The sequence below is a fragment of the Triticum aestivum genome, chromosome 3A (genome assembly GCF_018294505.1).
Source record: "Triticum aestivum cultivar Chinese Spring chromosome 3A, IWGSC CS RefSeq v2.1, whole genome shotgun sequence".
Taxonomy (NCBI): Eukaryota; Viridiplantae; Streptophyta; class Magnoliopsida; order Poales; family Poaceae; genus Triticum; species Triticum aestivum.
The window spans coordinates 352,765,847-352,785,535 of record NC_057800.1 but is presented as its reverse complement, the minus strand read 5'-3'; the positions used below and the strand labels follow the sequence as shown (position 1 = coordinate 352,785,535).

The 19,689-nt window shown below is 49.3% G+C and overlaps 1 protein-coding gene across 1 annotated transcript; it reads left to right on the top strand.

The window, feature by feature from the left end:
* The first annotated feature begins 1,052 nt into the window (after positions 1-1,052).
* On the top strand, positions 1,053-19,355 carry LOC123061285 (chaperone protein dnaJ 15). Its single transcript, XM_044484337.1, has 12 exons — positions 1,053-1,241; positions 1,308-1,452; positions 2,200-2,323; positions 3,678-3,760; positions 3,842-3,953; positions 4,025-4,129; positions 4,240-4,290; positions 4,803-4,892; positions 4,969-5,077; positions 5,152-5,300; positions 5,413-5,466; positions 18,924-19,355. Exons 2-12 carry the CDS (start codon positions 1,322-1,324, stop codon positions 19,140-19,142), a joined length of 1,227 nt encoding a protein of 408 aa, XP_044340272.1. The 5' UTR covers positions 1,053-1,241; positions 1,308-1,321; the 3' UTR covers positions 19,143-19,355.
* Positions 19,356-19,689: the final 334 nt, after the last annotated feature.

Below are 19,689 nucleotides of genomic sequence, written 5' to 3'. Positions count from 1 at the left end.
CTACCCCGCATCACACTCCTTATCTGTCTCATTGTCCACCTGTGGTGCTCGTGCAACATGACATGGGCAAGGCTAAGAATGGCAGCCGCATCCCGCAGAACCTGTTTGTCGTCCCGGTGTCAGACAACTTGTTATTGCTACAGAACAAAGTTGGCCGACAGGGAGCCCCTCCACCGACACCTCCTCATGCAGATCCATTGTGTTGTTGTGGCCCGTGGGTGGGCGCTCCCTTCCTCCTCCTTCACTTCCCCCGCCCTTATTGTGTTGGTTGTAGCGAGGGAGGTCCCGTCACCTTCTCCTCCATGTCGCGGAGGAAGCAAAGCGCTAGAGGAAAGCACAAAAGGAGGAAACATAAGTGGCGAGAAACAATTGACATTGGCAAGGAGCGAAGAGAACGATGCCGAACGAGGAAATCGAGCTCACAAGACATTCAATGTCTCTAACGGTAGGGAGGCTAGGAGGTGTAGAAATTTGTGAAGGCGTGGAGGGGCTAATGTCTAGGATGCCAATCTGGGTCGTTGGTTTCTGATCTGACAGCATGGGTCAACTCAGGTTAGCCTAGATGGGTCATCAGAACAGTTGCCCCAACTACGTAGGCCCGGCAAACACGTGTGTAGTGACTATTTGACTAGTTTATCCAAACAGTTATTTTTTTACCAGATGGATATGAATATTAAGACCATGAGGAGGATCTTTCGGAGGGCTGCATCGGCATCGGGTGAAGATGGAAGCGTCATCTTCTTGAATGCAACTAGACACCTATTCCATCTCTTTCTTCTCTGCCGCCGCCGACGGATCCTTCCCCTTATCTTGCGTTCTTATGGTGGCATGGCGATTGTGAGGAACGCACATGCCGATGATAAAGATGAAAAGAGACGAGGAAAGCAACGTGCCTAAATATTGGGTGTCCTCTTTCTGGGCCTACCTATGCGGGTCACTATTAGTCAACATGATTCAAAAAATGATACCATATAGACGTGTGTACCGGCGACCCAAATGAGGTGAACCGTCGTCCACTTTTGATTGAACAAATCAGACGGTTTGGATTGTCAAATTGCTGTGGAAGACCCTAGGTTCACTTTTTTCTAGTTTAATTTTAATAGTTAATGAAATCAGAAAAAAAAAAATCAAGGCAACGGAAATCCCACTTGCGACCGGTCCTTCTTTGCCCCTGTCTCCTCGTCTTGCCGTCCCGTATCTTTTCTTAGGAGGCGGCGAGATCTGGCCGCATCCTCGCGCAGGTGAGGTCCACGATCTCACGCCGACTTTCTCTGATTTGGTTTGTGATTTGTTGTTCTGTGTGTTAGGGTATTGCTCCCTGATGGCATCCTCGGGGAAGATGGAGGGGCCGTCGGCGCCAGCGCTCCGGCGGGACCCGTATGAGGTGCTCTCCGTATCAAGAGACTCCTCCGACCAGGAGATCAAGTCCGCCTACCGCAAGCTCGCGCTCAAGTTCGTGCTCAGCCCTCTGGTTCCCAGTTCATTCTTGGTCGTGCTGTTTAGATTGTGCTATGCAGAAGACGCGGCTTCATTTGTCATTAACGAAATTGCCTGGTTCTTGTCTGATTATGTTATGACGACGAGACATGACGGTGGTTCAGTTCATATTAAAAAATAATCCGTGCCTGGAAATAGAGGCTCTCTTCTCTTTAGTGAAGGGATACTTTTACACAAGTTACTTGTTCAGCATGTTGCTTCATACAGCAGGCAGAAAGAAGCATTTTCTGAGAATCACTAAACTTGTGTCATCCAATGCTGACCGTTGCTGATTGGTGAAGTTTATGTCAACGTGGAAATGCACTACAATAATGATATTGTAGTTTCCGTTTGCTTTTATTTACAAGGAAACATAAGGACACATAGCGACCACAATGTTATGGATGCACTGCAAAGGATTTTATGTAAAACCATATGTTTCGTAGATTCATATATGGCCTTATGTGTTGTCTCTGGGACATCTCATTTAACCCTTTTTTATGTAGTACGTTCTTTATATAGTCGTGTAATCTCAAGTTTCATGGTAAATTCAAGGGACGATAGAAATCCTGGGATGCTAACAAATCTTTCCTTATGCTTGTCATCTATTTGGCATCCTCACTTTTTGCATACTCTTTTAGTTTTTTCACTGTTACCACAAAATTAAGACTTGATTGCCATAGATGCTTGGATGATTTTCATAGTTACTATTATATTTGACAGGTATCACCCGGACAAAAATGCTAGCAACCCAGAAGCATCAGAGCTGTTCAAAGAAGTTGCATATTCGTACAGTATCTTGTCAGATCCTGAGAAACGGAGGCAATATGACACTGCTGGTTTTGAGGTGCTGTTCTCACGCCGAATGCACCAGACTACATTCGAATAGCATTTTTCCGTCTGTGCATATTTTATTTTAACTGTAATGGTTCTGCATTGTATCACCTTTTCTCATAATATGGAGTTTGGCAAAAATCTAGATACTGAAATACCTGTTTGATTACTGGGTTTATCCTCAATACTTCAAAGTTGGGTTTATTTGCTTTATTGAGATCAAGATTATTCTTGAGTTGTCCTCCAGCATTTCGTGTAATTGAACTCCTTTGTCTAATATATTGAGGTTAGCAATCTTTTCTTTTCTTTAACTCTACTATTACTGCATATTTTTCTAGAGCTACACCAGAAATATTTATTAGAGATGAAAAATTGGCCCTTTGGTAGCATTGTACTTGGTTGACTGTAGGAAGAAACCCCTGGCCTACCTTCTAACTATGTAGGGCTGGCTCTTCAGTGATACTGCAATTTCCAAACAACCAGAGATCCATCATTTAAATGTGATTTCTGACTGGGCTATGTCTACAATCAGCATGGTGTTGAGGCCTAGTTTGGCAACACCGTATTCCTAGAAAACTACAAAAATACTTTTGCTACCAAACGCACCCTGACTGTCTATTTTTTATTATGTGACCGGACATTTAATCCATTTATGCTGTAACAAGATGAATCTGTGTGGTCTGGTTACTCAAATACTGGGTGTTGCGTTGTAGAGAAACGTCTGGTGATCCATCAAAATTGCTGAAGGTGCAATGAGAGCCTCTATCGACCAGCAAGGAAGCATTTTCACTATTGAACTATAACTATCTGACTAAATTTTTATTTTTGGATAATTATGCAAGATTAGAGCCTCTGATTTTCCTTAGACAAGTTGAGACTCAGGGTGACATCATTAAAATGAACTAATGCAGGATTACAGAAATAGAATTTGACACTGATGCTTATTTACTTATTATTTTGTGAAGGTGTGTTTGCTAAATCTCAGATATTTAGCATCTGAATATATCTCTTATTTGATGGAGAAAATAAGATTTACTCCCTCCGTTAGTTTTTATAAGACGTTTCAGACAGCTTGCTTTGTACTATTTTGAACAGTGTCTGAATGTCTAAAACGTCTTATATAAGTGAACAGAGGTAGTACTTGTTATGTCCCAAAATATAGGGCATATTATGTTGTGTGCGATCGGACATTTTAAACTTTGACCACTTATATGTGAGGAACTATATGGATTGGGCATATAAGAATAATATTGTTGTATTTGTCTTGCAAAATACTGCTTTTTTGTCACAGGTCCATTTAGGCTTTTGCTTATATACTGAGACGGAGGGAGTATAGGTTACATCTCTTGTTGTATTTTATTTCTCAGGCGTTGGAAAATGAAGGAATGGATATGGAGATTGATTTGTCCAATCTTGGAACTGTGAACACAATGTTTGCTGCACTTTTCAGGTGATTGCAGAATACAGTGAGAATTATTCTTCAGTGATGATTGAAGATTCCTAATTACCTGCTCTCTTATACTACTTTTAGCAAGCTCGGGGTTCCTATCAAGACGACGGTATCTCCTACTGTTCTTGAAGAAGCTATGAATGGAACAGTGACAGTGAGACCACTCCCAGTTGGGACATCAGCTATGGGAAAGGTTCTACTGCTGCCATTCTTGTGGTATTAGTTATACGGGAGGGTTGTAAAATGTCATTTTTGTGTGTGTAGGTTGAAAAGCAATCTGCTCATTTCTTTGGTGTGACAATAAGTGAAGAGCAAGCTCATTCAGGAATAGTAGTTAGAGCCACTTCAGTTGCACAAAGTAAATTTAAGGTACGAGTTTGATTCTTTCTTCATTTTCACTTGCATTGAAGCTTTGCTTGTTGTTTTCCGTGCGAGTATTGAGATACTATTCACTCTTAATTTTCCAATATTGTCTACAGCTTCTTTTCTTCGAACAAGAAGTCAACGGAGGCTATGGACTAGCTCTACAGGTATGTCCTGCTTTATTCCATTTCCTGGTTGTCATTATTTGGCAATGGCATGCCATGGATTATATTCCAATGGCTTAATAGTGTAATCCTTATTATTATACCTGCTGTGCATGGTGTATTAACCTTGAGTAAGAGTTTGGAGAGCTTAAATTTCCACCATATTCACCAGTCCAACTTTTAAGATGTAGGTGTGCTAAAAAAGCAAGTGCCACCATCCAAACCAACTTTTATCATGTTATTAATTTGCCAACCAAACCCAGACACCTTGTTTACTCCCTTATCTTGAATATACAATATTCCTCATCTTGTTTAAAACATAAGATTTTCTACGTTTCCTTGGGGAATGCTTCATATCGTTTCCTGTTACATCTCTATCTCCCATTTATCAGTCAAGCTTCTTAGCCACTCAATATTTGCTTGCTCAAATTACACTCATATCATTAAGGCTGTTGGGAAACTCTGGCTAGGGGTTGTGTCGTTGTGTTTAATAACATATCATTTATTCTCTGCAGGAAGATAGTCAGAAGACTGGCAAGGTGACATCTGCAGGCATGTATTTCCTGCATTTTCAAGTCTACCGTATGGACTCGACAGTGAATGCGGTATGTATGATGCATCTAGTGGCTTTAGTCTTTATGCTCCTTGTAACTAATTTGCAGAGTCGCTTTCGTACTACAGTTGGCAATGGCTAAAGATCCTGAGGCTGCATTCTTTAAAAGATTGGAAGGTCTCCAACCTTGCGAAGTCTCGACACTTAAACCTGGAACTCATATATTTGCTGTATATGGTACGCATTCTTTATTTCTCTGTTTATATCTATGACATTTCTCTGTTCTGAGCTATCCTAATTGATATGTTCAGGTGACAATTTTTTCAAGCCAGCCAGCTATACAATTGAAGCAATGTGCGCAAAGAGTTACGAAGACACAACAGAGAGGCTAAAAGAAATAGAGGCTAAAATTCTGGAGAAAAGAACTGATCTGCGTCAATTCGAAACTGAGTACAGAAAAGTCCGTCAGAATATTTTCGTTCCCTCTTTGTTATGTGATAATAAATATAGCATAATATTAGGTGTTCTTTTGCATTTCAAGGTAACATTGACAGAATGAAATGGCTATGCAGGCTTTGGCACGGTTTCAGGAAGCGACCACCAGATATACACAAGAAAAAGAAGTGGTATTGGCCCCCCCCCCCCTCTGAATTTGTACTCTTTAATGTGGTGTTAAGAAAGAGACATTGTATTGTCGCTCTCTAATTGTACAATCAGAAAGTAGGTGTGGTGCGGCACTTATTTTGACTAAGGCCCAATTTGCGGTTGATGAACCATGTTGTGCTGAACTTTATAGTATAATCTACTGTGAGAAAGTAGGTGCGGGAAATAGGCAAAATTTGGTTAGTCAGGCAGTTTTTTTTTCTTTTCAAAAAAGATGGTTGGTCAAACAGCTGAATAGGAAAAATCTAGTCAGGCGAACAGCATCATAATCCACTGCCATGCCAAACAGAGCCAGACAGATGAAATCATGTGACACTCTTCTAGAATCTAGATAGAGGTATTAAACTCACTTTCAGAAGAATGTCGCCATTTTACTTGGTCCTGTTGTACCATGTTTGCTTTGACCTAGGAAACAAGTTAAATTAGGATTGGAACAGGCGGCATCTGTAAGGTTCTCCCGAAAGCAATTCACATTGTTCTACTACAAAAAAGTAATATCTTTGCTAGGGGAAAAAGTTTGTATAACTATGTTGCCTTGGTGTTTTTAACATTAATATGAGATGGCTTATTGTTTTGCACACATTTCTTGTTATGCTCTATAGCAATTTAAATGCTCACACTGAGGAAATATGCAACTTGTGTTCCTTGAGGCTATATATATGTAATATCCATGAGGCCATAGGGCGATAAATATATCCATGAGCCCATAGGCCGATATATACACATGTACATGTGTGGTTGGTAGGGCTAGGGTTCCTACCGGCTCTACTCTGTAGGTTATACGGGTAGAACAGCGAGGGTTGGGGGCGAGGGCGGCGGCTCCGGCACGTGGGCGCCGTCGCGAGGAAGAAGAGGGCGGCGCGGCTAGGGCAAGGTGCGGCTAGGGTTTCCGGCTCCTCTGGAGCCAGGGTAATAGGATAGAACTATCTTTATTGCTTAATTCCAAAAGGTATCTTACAATCTAATATTTATAACCTGAAAACGACTAGTCTAAGATAACTTGTGGGCCAAGCCCTTAATCTACTACCCAGCGGGCCTCCTCCGGTTGTATTGTAAACCGGTCATAACATCTCTCCCCGCCTGCACAAACAGCTCGTCCTCGAGCTGAAAGTCTGGATAGTGTTGGCGGAAATCCTCACGTGGCTCCCAAGTAGCTTCCTACACAGGAAGACCCGTCACTGGATCAAGATGAACCATACCCCGCGACGAAGTTGCGCCTTCAACACCTTCTCTGGCTCCGGAAGAAGACGTCCATTGACGGTCGGGGGAAACGCTGGTGGAGCCGCCGGTGGCTCTCCATGAAAAGGCTTGAGCAGCCCCACATGAAACACGTCGTGGATGCGAGCGCCGGCCGGCAGCTGAAGACGATAGGCCACCTGCCCAATGCGCTCCAAGATGGCGAAGGGTCCCACGTAGCGAGGCCCGAGCTTGCGCTTCGCGCGCGGGTCGAGTGATTGCGTAGAGCGGTGAAGAAGACGCAGCCACACCCAATCACCCACCGCGAACTCCGCCTCGCGATGGTGGTTGTTGTAGTAATGTTGCGCCAGCTGCTGAGCCTGAAGGAGACGCTGACGGACCTCCGCAAGCATCTCGTCACGGGTGCAAATAAGGTCGCCCGCGGCCTCCGTCCTCGCCGTAGCCGGGTCCACCGGCAAGATCGGCGAAGGTGGCCGCCCGTAGACCACCTCAAATGGTGTCGCACGCAGGGCAGAGTGGTAGGAGGTGTTGTAGCAGTACTCCGCCCATGCGAGCCAATCCACCCAAGCACGAGGCCGATCACCTGTAACACAGCGTAAATACATGGCGATCACCTTGTTAACCACCTCTGATTGGCCGTCCGTCTGGGGGTGGAAGGTCGTGCTGAAGCGGAGCTTAACGCCCGCCATCCTGAAGAGATCGCGCCAGACATGGCCTGTGAACACCGTGTCGCAATCACTGACGATCGAAGCAGGAAATCCATGCAGACGGACAATACCGTCGAAGAAGGCACGAGCCACGGACGCGGCGGTGTAAGGATGCCCCAGCGCGATGAAGTGAGCATATTTAGAAAAGCGGTCGACCACCGTGAGAATGACCGACTTGCCTCCCACCTTGGGAAGCCCCTCGATGAAGTCCATGGAGATATCAGCCCAAACCTGAGAAGGCACATCCAGGGGTTGAAGAAGACCAACTGGCCGTAGCGTCTCCGTCTTATTGCGCTGACACGTCGCACAAGAGCGCACCTAATCGCGAACGAGGGCACGATCACCAGGAATGTAGAAGTCGGCACGGAGACGATGGAGGGTTTTCTGCACACCCTCATGGCCAGCCGAGTGGGCTAGCAGCAAGACCTGGTGACGGAGATCATCATGAGCGGGAACGAAGACACGACGCCCATGGACCAGCAGGCTGTCGGAGAGGCGCCATGGCTCCTCCAGGTCGCCGGCCGCGAGCTGCTGCTGCAGGAGAACCGCATCGGCGGCGGTCGTGGTGGCCCGGCGAATGTCGTCGAAGAGGCCGAAAGTCGGCCCTGAGCGGATGCAGAGTGCCTGCCCCTCGGAGTCACCGGTGACGGAGTCGAGGTCGGCATCGCGGTGGGATAAGGCATCGGCCACGGTGTTAAGACGACCCGGGCGATACTCGACGGAGAAATCGAAGCCGAAGAGCTTGCTAATCCATTGATGTTGGGGCACGGTGGAGAGCCTCTGATCCAGCAAGAACTTGAGGCTGTAGTGGTCCGTGCGAATCTGAAAAGACCGGCCCCACAGATAGGGCCGCCAATGGCGCACAGCCTGCACCAAGCCAATGAGCTCCCGCTCGTACGCCGCAAGCTTGAGATAGCGCGGGGCGAAGGGCCGGCTGAAGAAAGCAAGAGGCCCGTCGCCCTGATGAAGCACAGCGCCGAACCCCACACCTGAGGCGTCACAGTCCACAACGAACGGCTGGTCGAAGTCCGGCATCTGAAGAACGGGCCCCGTCGTGAGGGCCCCCTTGAGGGCCTCGAAGGCTGTCGTCGCCTCCGCATCCCAGGCGAACGCGTCGCGGCGCAACAAGCGCGTGAATGGAGAAGCGATGACACCAAACTCCCGGATGAACTTCCGGTAGTAGCCCGCAAGGCCGAGAAACCTGCGAAGAGCCCGCGGAGACTGGGGCGTCGGCCAGGCAGCGACGGCGGCCACCTTGTCGGCGTCCATAGCGACCCCGTTGGCCGAGATGACGTGGCCCAAGTAGGCCACCGAAGGCGTCCCGAACGAGCACTTCGAGCGCTTAAGATGGAGATGGTGCGCCCGAAGCTCGTTGAAGACGATGGCGACGTGCTGTAGGTGCTCTGCCCAAGATGCACTGTAGACCAGAATATCATCAAAGAAAACGAGCACAAACCGGCGTAAGTAGGGTCGGAGGACGTCGTTCATCAGAGCCTGGAAAGTTGCCGGGGCGTTGGTGAGGCCAAAGGGCATCACTAAGAACTCGAAGTGGCCGTGATGAGTCCGAAACGCCGTCTTGGCGGTGTCATCAGGGTGCATGCGCACCTGGTGGTACCCCGACCGGAGGTCGAGTTTGGTGAAGAAGCGCGCCCCGTGGAGCTCATCGAAGAGCTCGTCAACCACCGGAATAGGGAACTTATCCTTGAGTGTGACAGCATTAAGGGCACGGTAGTCGATGCAAAAACGCCATGTGCCGTCTGACTTGCGGACGAGAAGCACCGGTGCGGTAAACAGCGAAGTGGATAGCCGGATGATGCCCGCCGCGAGCATGAGTGCACACTGCCGCTCCAACTCATCCTTCTGCAACTGCGGATAGCGGTAAGGCCGTACCGCCACCGGTGCAGAGCCTGGCAGAAGATGTATACGGTGATCGTACGCGTGGGCGGGCGGCAGCCCCTGTGGCTCGGTGAAGATGTCGCCGTGCTGCTGTAGGAGGCTCTCCAATAGTGGGTGCTCGGCCGTGGCCGTGGTCGCGGCGAGCTGGAGTGGAGTGGTGGGTGCGGCACCCCCAATGCCGGCCCACCGAATGCGGCGGCCTAACCGCCAGAAGGTCATCGTCAGCGCGTCGAAATCCCAGAGAATAGGACCAAGAGTGCGCAAGAAGTCGACGCCGAGGATGAAGTCGAAGCAGCCCAAGTCGATGCCGGCGCAGGTGATGGAGAATTGCTCGTCGCCAATAGTGATGGGCACGTCGCGGGCGAGCCCGTGGCAGCGGAGACGGTCACCATTAGCGACGGTGACTCGCAACTGTTCACCGCCGGTCGGCTGTAATGCCAGGCGCCGCATGGTGGTCTCCGGCAGGAAGTTATGTGTGGACCCTGTGTCCATTAGGGCCACCAGGCGCTCACCCTGGATCATGACCGGTAAGAGCATCGTCCGTTCATCACGGATGCCGGCCAGCGCGTGTAGGGACACCACAAGGGCGGTGGCCGAGGCGGGCGCGGGTGCCGCTGCGGGCTCCGCAAGGGCTGGGGCGCCGAGGCCATCCTCCAGTGGCTCCTCCTCAGACTCGTCTGCCGTCTCCAAGTAGAAGAGGCGGGGACAGACATGACCTGGTGCATAGGGCGCATCACAGTTGAAGCACAAGCCCAGTCGTCGGCGTTCCAACTGTTCCGCCTGGGTGAGGCGCCTGAATGGCCGCGTCGGTGCTGGGGCGGCTGCCGGAACGGCTGCAGGGGACGCCGGTGCCGCCGGAGACGGCCAGGGAAGCTGTCGGCCCCCACGTGGCGCAGATGGACGCGTCACGGCCTGGGCGCGCTGCTCGAACGCCCGGGCATAGTACATGGCCGTCTGAAGGTCTTGGGGCCCCTTCATCTCGACGTCCACGCGGATGTGGTCGGGGAGACCGCCAATGAAAAGTTCCGCCCGTTGTAAGGCCGTCACACCGGGTGCGTGGCACGCCAGGGCCTGGAAGCGATCGGCGAAGTCCTGCACCGTGGAGGTGAACGACAGACGGCCCAACTCGGCCAAGCGGCTCCCGCGTACCGGTGGCCCAAAACGAAGAAGGCACAGCTCTCGGAAACGATCCCACGGGGGCATGCCGCCCTCGTCCTGTTCGAGGGCGTAGTACCATGTCTGGGCGGCCCCACGGAGATGGTAGGATGCTAGCCAGGTCCATTCCGACACGGGCGTGCGCTGGCCGCGAAAGAATTGGTCACACTGGTTGAGCCAGTTAAGTGGGTCGTCGGAGCCGTCGTACGTGGCGAAGTCGATCTTGGCGAACCGGGGCGGCTGCTGGTGTGGCGTGCCCTGGCCCACTGCCTTGGCGGTGCGGAGGGCGGATGATGGCGCACAGGCCATGGTGGAAGGCCCGGCGTAGTTCCCAGCGGCGCCCGACACCGCGGGCTGCAGCGGAAAACCGGACGGTGGACGGGCCTCCGGGTAGGCCGATGGCTGCCCGTTGAGCCAGCCGGGGAGTGGCGATGGGGACGGCGGAAAGCGGACCTCTTGTATTGGGAGCCCGCTCGGCGAAGACCTGCCCAGGTTAGGGCTGGGCGGGGCCGGTGGAGGACCCTGCTCCAAGGCCGCTGGAAGGTAGGGCGTGACGGAGGACGACGCGGTCCAGGTGGGCCATTGCGGCCCCGTGGTGGCGACGAGTGGCGGGGCTGCCGGCGCGATCTGCGGCGGCCACTGCGGCCAAGGCGGCGGTGCGGCCGCTGAGGCGGGAAGCGCCGGGTAGCCTCCGGTGATGGCCCCCGGTGCCGAGTACCACGGAAGCGCCTGCTGACCCGCGGCCATGGCTGGATGGAGTGGTGGGGGCGGCCCGTACGGACCTGCCAGGTAGAGGCGGATCCCTTGAACCGCGGTGACGAGGTCGTTGAGGACGCCCGCCATGGCCTCCGGCGTGAACTGTTGCGGCTGCGGGGGAGGTGACGGCGGCGGCGAGTGTTGGACGGGGGCCGGTGGCTGCCCTTGGCCCGGCGTGGTGCCGGGTGCCGTTAGGGCCGGCGCTGAGAGCGACGCCGTGGTGCCCGCCGAGAGCGAGGCCGTAACGCCCGGGGCAGAGGCGGCGGTGGTGGAGGAGTTGGCGGGCAGCGGTGGTGGTGGCGGTGGAATTGGCGGAGACATGGTCGAAACCCGGTTACCTGATACCAAATTGGTAGGGCTAGGGTTTCTACCGGCTCTACTCCGTAGGTTATACGGGCAGAACAGCGAGGGTTGGGGGCGAGGGCGGCGGCTCCGGCGCGTGGGCGCCGTCGCGAGGAAGAAGAGGGCGGCGCGGCTAGGGCAAGGTGCGGCTAGGGTTTCTGGCTCCTCTGGAGCCGGGCAATAGGATAGAACTATCTTTATTGCTTAATTCCAAAAGGTATCTTACAATCTAATATTTATAACCTGAAAACGACTAGCCTAAGATAACTTGTGGGCCAAGCCCTTAATCTACTGCCCAGCGGACCTCCTCCGGTTGTATTGTAAACCGGTCATAACAGTGGTAGTATGCAAAAAAGATCTTATGGAATGGGCATAATACACGGCCAATACGCAAAAGTATATATAACTCAATACCCCCACAACTCATGGTTAATCAACAGCATTGAGTTTGGACACTAACATGCTTCGTGAAGAAATCCGTTGACTACGACTTCAAAGGCACATACTTCAGAGCAATCACCCAATAAGCATCGACACTAACTTGGTGAGCTCATGGTTCATAGGACCTGTATTGTATGACAAAAGAGGAGCAGGAGCTAGTGTAGTGATAGAAATACCAAAATCCTTAAGCAACCACTCTAGCCAAGTCACGACTGTTGACGAAAGAGCTATACCTCACAACTTAGCCTCTGCCTTTGAATAGGGAACTGTAGTTTGTTTCTTTCTCTTTCAGGCATTGAAAGATCTACCAGGAAAGGCAAAGTAAGCATAACATGACCGATGAATGATCTGAAAGATCTCTAGCCCAAGCAGCATCCGAGTAGGCCTGAAGTTGTAATGAATCGGAGCGTGGAAAGAAAAGACGGTGAGAGATAGTCCCATGAAGATCTCGTTGAACCTGAAGGCGGCTGTAGTGAACCTGTAGTAAACTTGAGTGGGAGCAGAGACAAACTGACTCACATAGTGGAGACTAGACTACCAACAAAGATGTTGATAGCGCGCCGGATTAGACAAAAGGTGCACCATCAGAAGCTCTGAGATGGACCTTAAGCTCCATCGAATTCTACACTCATCATAGGAGCAGCACGGGCAACATCCTGAATGTACTTCTCTTGGTATATTAAGAAGCCATATGAGGTAGAAACCTCAATCCTGAGGAAGTAGCGAAGATGATAAAGACCAGACATAAGAAACTACACTAGCCTTCACAAAGCTCGCCGCCATTCATTATCATGTTATCAACATATAGAAGAAGCGCCCGACAACGGGACGAAAGGCGGATAGAGAGAGGTAGGATCATGACCACTCAGTGAAAAACCAGCAACAATGACCACTGAGGTGAACCGCTCAAACCAGGCATGATGGGCTTGCTTAAGACTATAGAGAGCGACGAAGACGGCATGCCATGCCATCAAGAACAAAATACTGAAGTGGTGGTTGCATGCAGACCTCCTCACGCAACTCACCATTAAGGCATTCTTGACATCAAGTTGAGAGACATACTGGTTTGCGAACAAAAGCCACAGCAAGAAAGGTGTGAACAATTGTCATGTGGGCCATAATAGCAAATGTCACGACCATGCTCCTGCAGCATCACATGTTGCCATTTTGGATGAATAATAGCATCAGGAAAATCGTCTCAGGAAGAGCAGTGAAAGGATATCGAGGTCAATTGAATAGACACTCAGGGGTGGTGGTGGTGGTGGATATAGTCCTATAAATATGTGTACTTCAAGTTTTAGGCTTTCCTAGTTGGCCCTTAGGAAATCCTGCACGTGCAGGCAATCAAAGAGTGCAAAAGCGACAATAAATCTTGCAAGACAATTATGAAGTTGATAGAAGGATGCAAACACGGGTTGACTTGATATTGTATCCGAGGTTTGGATATTGGTGTTATCCTACTCGTGAGTGGGAGGTTTGAACCACAAAGGTTCTAAAACCACACAGGTCTCGACACCATCGCCCACAAAATGCATGCCCACCTATTCTGCTTTCATGAAGAAGCCTCCTCATTCATGGTTGGTCTTCCATGGAGGTGATATCCGTACATTGTACAAACTATTGATTCCTTCACACAAAGCTTGGAGGTTCTCAAGTGAATTCTAATCATCTAGGAGGTGCACACCCTCCCAAGAGTAACAAGCAAAACAGTCACGCGGACGAACACTTGAAAAGATCTTCAATCAAAAGCACTCAAGAACCCATAGGATCTCTCTCTCTCTCTCTAATGTAGGACCAAGCCCTAGTTTGTCCGATCTTCATGAATTGGAGGTGGATTTAGGGTGGATTCACGAAGAACACGGGGGAAATTCACAAGAAAATACAAGAGATAACACAAATTGGACAAGATCCACCAAGTATCCCTCAAATCACAAGCCAAGTGATGAATCTCAAGCATTCAACAACAACGAAGGAAAGTAAGACACAAAGGTAGTTCTTTCCCAAGTCCTAGGACAAGGAGGGCGTGAATTTCATGAAGGAATCTACCCCACCAATGGGGTCTTTGTACTCCTATGGAGTCATCCCCTCAAGAGGAGGTCTTCATCTCCATGAGAGGAGCAATCTCCATGAAGGAGTAATCCCACAAGGGGAGCTACATGAGCAAAGCTATATGGTTGGAGTTTTAATCTTAGCTAACCCTAAAATGGATGAGATGGAGGGATATATATAGGTCCAAGGCATGAAGGGGCAAGTGAAAGGGTAAAGATACATGGGCTTTTCTCAAATTCTGCACACAGCCACACTACCTGTCCGGTCATCTGGCCGGATTGTGCGATAGTGCAGTTTTTGCACCACTTCTTTGGTTGCTCTCTCTTCTTCCATCGCTGCTTCCACGCTCCCTCTTGGATGTTGTTGTTGTCCTCTTGTGCTCTCACCCAATAAGCGTGAAGCTCTCTCAAACCTATACATGTACAGGGTGGGGGGAGGGTCAAGTAGTATACCATCCAAGAGCGAACCAAGTAGACACGCATAGAGGATATAACTCACCTTAGTATATGTGATGCGCGTGTCACTTGGTGATGGAGCCAAGTCCATGGTGATGACACTAGGGCGTTCGGCACCACTCTCTCTCTCACACAAAGATAAAGCTTGAAGTAGAGAGAGATGAACACAAGAGAAGGGCTTCAAGAAAGGGAGGAGCTTGGTCTTTAAAGATTCAATGAAGTAGCTTGGAATCACCCAACAATTTCCTTTCAACTCTGCCTTGGACGCACAAAAGGCTTGGATAGGATTTGGCTTGGAATGGCTTGTAACTTTCTCTCACAACCAAGGGGGTTTGGGCGATTATTTACAGTGCAGGCCTAGAAGTACCGGAGGAAAAATTTCAGAACTACTGGACTTGTTCAAAATTCGAATGGCCAGAAGGGAAAAACATGTTCTTGGAAGTGCACGATACCTCGGAGGTACCGACTGTCAACTAAGCTTCTCAAAAGTCCAGTTGCTCAGAAGTACCGAGCAGAGAAAACAAGGAGGCACTGGTGTCACGCTAACCATGGCCTACTCCAGCCGAGCCGAGCATATCTTCAGTGCTTTCCAAGTCTTAGTTTGGTGAGTTCAGATTTTGTTTAGATCTAGACAAGCCTTCCTATTTTATGATTTGTTAGCTTTCTTTATTTGCAAGTAAGTATTGGCCGTGTTTAGAATTAGGACTAGTTGATTTGGTTTCTATCTTTAGTTGCCTGGCTCTATATAAGCTAGGGAGTAACTCGTGTCATGGGTATTAGAGAAATAAAACAGATAAAAGGAGAGTTTTACCTCCAAAAATTATCTGGCCCCCAAGGCATCGCTGTGCCCAAGCCTAAAATCACATGCCCTCCCATCATCCATGACTATCCCTTCCATAACCTAGGTCGTGACAACTTGGTATTAGACGTACCGATCCTCAGCCACCTCTCCTCCCCCATGGCCACCATTGTGGAGATACCAAGTTTCTAGATGAGAAGCTCCACACTCATCAAAATGATCTTTTCGATGAACTGAGGGGCAATGCCTTTAAGAAATTTGAAAAGTACATTGAAGAGCTCAAGGAGCAGGCAGCAACCAGCCGGCTATCCATTGCCCGCCTGGAGGAGAGCGACTAGTCAACCCTTCACCGTGGAGGAGCACATGCATGGAATGAACGGCCGCAATAGCAGTCACTCACATGCTGTGGACATCAACTAGTGGAAGCCCAAATCCGACAAGTTGGAATTCCCCCACCTTTGAGAAGAGCGACTAGTCAGCACACACATGAAAAGAATGGCAACAACAACAGTCACTCACATGTTGAGGACATCAACAAGTGGAAAACCCAAATTCCACATGCTGGAATTCCCCACCTTTGATGGCTTAGAAGATACACTGCCCTATCTCACTTATGTTGATCAATTTTTTTATTAGCAGGGCACACCGGAAAGCGACAAGGTGTGGCTTGCATCATATCATTTGTTAAAGCGGGCGTCACTATGGTACAAATGTCTCAAGGGTTCACATGGCGCACATTCTTATGGGAGTGCTGCTCATTACTCAAGTGGTGTTTTGGGCCTAATGTTTGGAACACTCTAAAGTCTGGGACACTGAGCTCTAGACAATTAAGAACCGTTGGCAAATTAGTTGATGACTATGAGTAGTAGTTTTTAACTCGTGTGCAGGTGCGATGGACTTACAAAGGTGCCCTAGGTGGAGCTATTCGTGGAATCCAAACCGACGTCCAGCCATGTACCCGGTGATACTAGAGGATGTCATGGACCATGCACGCGCGTACAAGGAGCATGGCGCAATAGAAGACAACAAGAAAGGTCTCGTGCCGAAGGGAAACATTGAGGGAGGCATCATATCATCTACTCTAGAACTTGTGGCTCCTCCCAAGCCTAGGTGTTGCCCAAAGCGGCACCTTCTGCGGCTCACTTGCCGAGATGGATGAACGGTGTGCCAAGGGTCTTTGCGACAAGTGTGACGACAAGTACACCCCTGACCATCGCTGTAAGCATCTTTATGATTGCTGGGTGGATGCTTCGGAAGAGAGGCGACTGATCTACTGGACACAAGTATCGGTTCCTAAAGCTTCTTGGGTGGGAAGTTCTTTCAAGCTCGAGGTTGAGCGGCTTGTTGAAGGGGGGAATGAGGTCATGCCAGCCATGGTCTACTTTAGCCGGACAGGTCTTTAGTGCTTTCCAATTCGAGTTAGTTTGGTCAGTTCGGATTCTGTTTAGATCTAGATAAGCCTTCCTTTCTTAGAACTTGTTAGCTTTCTTTATTTGCAAGCATTGGCCATTGTTTAGAAGCAGGAGTTCTAGTTGGTTCAGTTTCTATCTTTAGTTGCCTGGCTGCTATATATGCTATATAAGCCCAGGGAGTACTCGTGTAATGGGTATTGAAGAATAGATATAGAAAAGGGGATGTTTACCTCCAGAACAGATTTGTCCCCCAAGGCGTCAGGACGCCCAAGCCTAAAATCCCTTGCCCTCGCCCTCCTATCACCAACGACTATCCTCTTCCTAACCTAGGCCATGACAATGGCACCAAAAAGGTCTCTTTTTTGCAAAGATAGAACTGGCTCAGTACAGCAGAAAACAAAGCCTCGAAGATACTGAGGTTGACATAGCTGTTCTCAAAGGGAAATGTAGCAGAAAACACTTAAATCCCAACTCAGCGGTGCCAGATGGATAAATCCCAACTCAGAGGTGCCACATGGATTTAGCTTGGAAGTACTGGGCCTATACTGAGACTTTGATGCTGCAGCAAACCTAAAGGCTCGGAAGTGGCGGGAAAGGTTATGATGCTCAAAGGTATTGAAGCTAACTAATAGAGATGGTCTCAGAGAAAACATAGGTTGTCAGTACTGGAGAAAGATTGTTGGCAGCTCCGACGCTACTAGTAAACAAGGTGAACGGCAGAACCACGCAGAGCTTCCGTGCAACAATCCATAGTAGAACCGTGTCAAAAGTTGAGACTGGCCCGACAACCAGAGCCAATAACCTGACACCAGAAAGGAGCTGCTTGGAAAATTGAGAAACATGAGACATGGAATGAACATGAAAAGGCGAAGTGCTAAGAGTGCCTCCACTATTTATTGGAAGGGGAGTACCATCACTAGTAAGGACATTAATAGGAAAAACGAGAGGTCGAATAAAGGACAAAGTGGATTATCACAAGTCATATGATAAGATGGTCTCGTGTCAAGAATGCACGGGGATGTTGGGATGTACCTGACTTTGTAGAAGGTGGTCTCTCGGTGCCAGAAGATTCAGTAACAGAACCTATCGATGGAGAACGAGAAGCAACAAGCAGGCACCTAAGTCGCTCAATCTCTAGCTTAGTGAGGGGCTCAATTGAAGAGGCCGAGGTAGAAGCACCTAGTGATAGAGAACCGAAGTAGCAAGCAGGTGTCTAAGTCGTGCAATCTCATGCTGATTGAAGGACACAACTGAAGTGGTCAACGTAGCATCATCAGGAGAAGAGCTGCCACCACCACCCGTGGAAGTCGCTAAAGGAGGCTCTGTAGCACAGTAATCAATGCCTACCGAAGCCGCCGGAGGATGCAATCTAGAGTTGCTACCACCATGTGTAGATTTCGGCGGAGGCTATGTTGCAGGCGGGCAAGCACGAAGCACCAAGGGAAGGCATATGTGAGACAGGGCACGACCGTACTTGCACGAGCACCACAGGAGCAGCAGCTACGAACACTGCCCGCCTCAAGAGAAGATCGATCAACACTTTCTACAACATCAGGCAAGCCAATAAAAGCACCTGGTAAGGACACAGCGTAGTCCCCAACGGATCCTCCGACGACCAACAGCCACACACGCTAGCAAGCAAACGACTTTTGACCAAGCTGCATGCCCACCACTGCAAGGAGACGACCGGCATGACAACAGCCCATACTGGCATGGAGAGCAACCTGATCTAGACCTGGAGAGGTCAGATCTGAGCCGGCCTGGACCACAGCCAGTGCGTCCCACCTGTGACAAAATCAGATGACCAGAGACCACGCAGCCGCAAGGCTAAAGAGGCACCCAGCAAACACGGCTACACGATGGGTTTATGGCGCAGGGAAACTCAGGGAGCATGCAGGAGCCGGCAGGGCCGGGCAAGAAGCGACGGATGCGAATTGGGGAGAAGCGCTCGAGAGACCAAGCACCACCATTGGCTGGCCGGCGGCTCCGTCGAGGGGGAAGGAACAACAGGAATGAGGTTTTGTTGGCCGAGGATTTCGCCTCTAGTATTGTCCGAGAGCGACATGGGAGGCATACGATTGAAATCAAAACAAATAGTGACATGTGTTGTTATAATTACAAGAGTTGATCTTGAGTACAGCAAATAATTTATTGTGACATTCAGTACAAAAATTTGATATACATGTTGCTAAAGTTCTGTGGTCTCTGCAGGTTGATGATATGTTGAGAGAAAGGGATGACATCCATTCTTCATTCACGACCGAACGAACTATCACGAGCTCTCTCGGAGCTGGTAGCAGCAGCAGTAGATATCCAGTTGAGCAAAACAAAACTGAGAGTTCCGAGAATGGTAACATAGATAGCAGGGACAAATCGAGTAAAAAGAAGTGGTTTAATCTAAATCTTAATAGATCTGACAAGAGAGCCTGAGCAATTTATTTTCATCGATGTCAGCATCGGCACATCCACTGTTGTACATTACAGAAGCTCAATTGTATTTGTGCCTTCTGAGCTGTACGCTTGGCGATTCTTGTTTTTTCTTCTTTTAGCATAGCAGTTTTGAGTAAAATCGTGTACTATTCATCAACTATTCTTCTTCCTCCACTTGAGGTACGTTTGCCTGGTGTCACAGTTTCCTTTTTCTATCCCCATTGTTAATCATCCTGGGACAGCATATTATGTTAAACCATGTTGCAACGTTGCACAGTGTCTGTAGCTGCCGTAGTCTTTAGGATCTTCGACGCCACGGCTTATTTGGGTTCCTATTCTCTAGGGCGCCCGGTGAGCAACCTCTCTCAGTATATAATGTTACATATGTAACACTATGATTAAGGGAAGAATTATTCTCCCCAACTTGGTAACAGACGCGTCATGGCCGAACTCGCTAGCTGTCTGTGCTCCCCTGCCTATGGTTCCGCCATCGGTTCGGTCAGCTCTCCTAACGAACTTCTCTGCCATTGCTTCTGTTGTTGAAGCG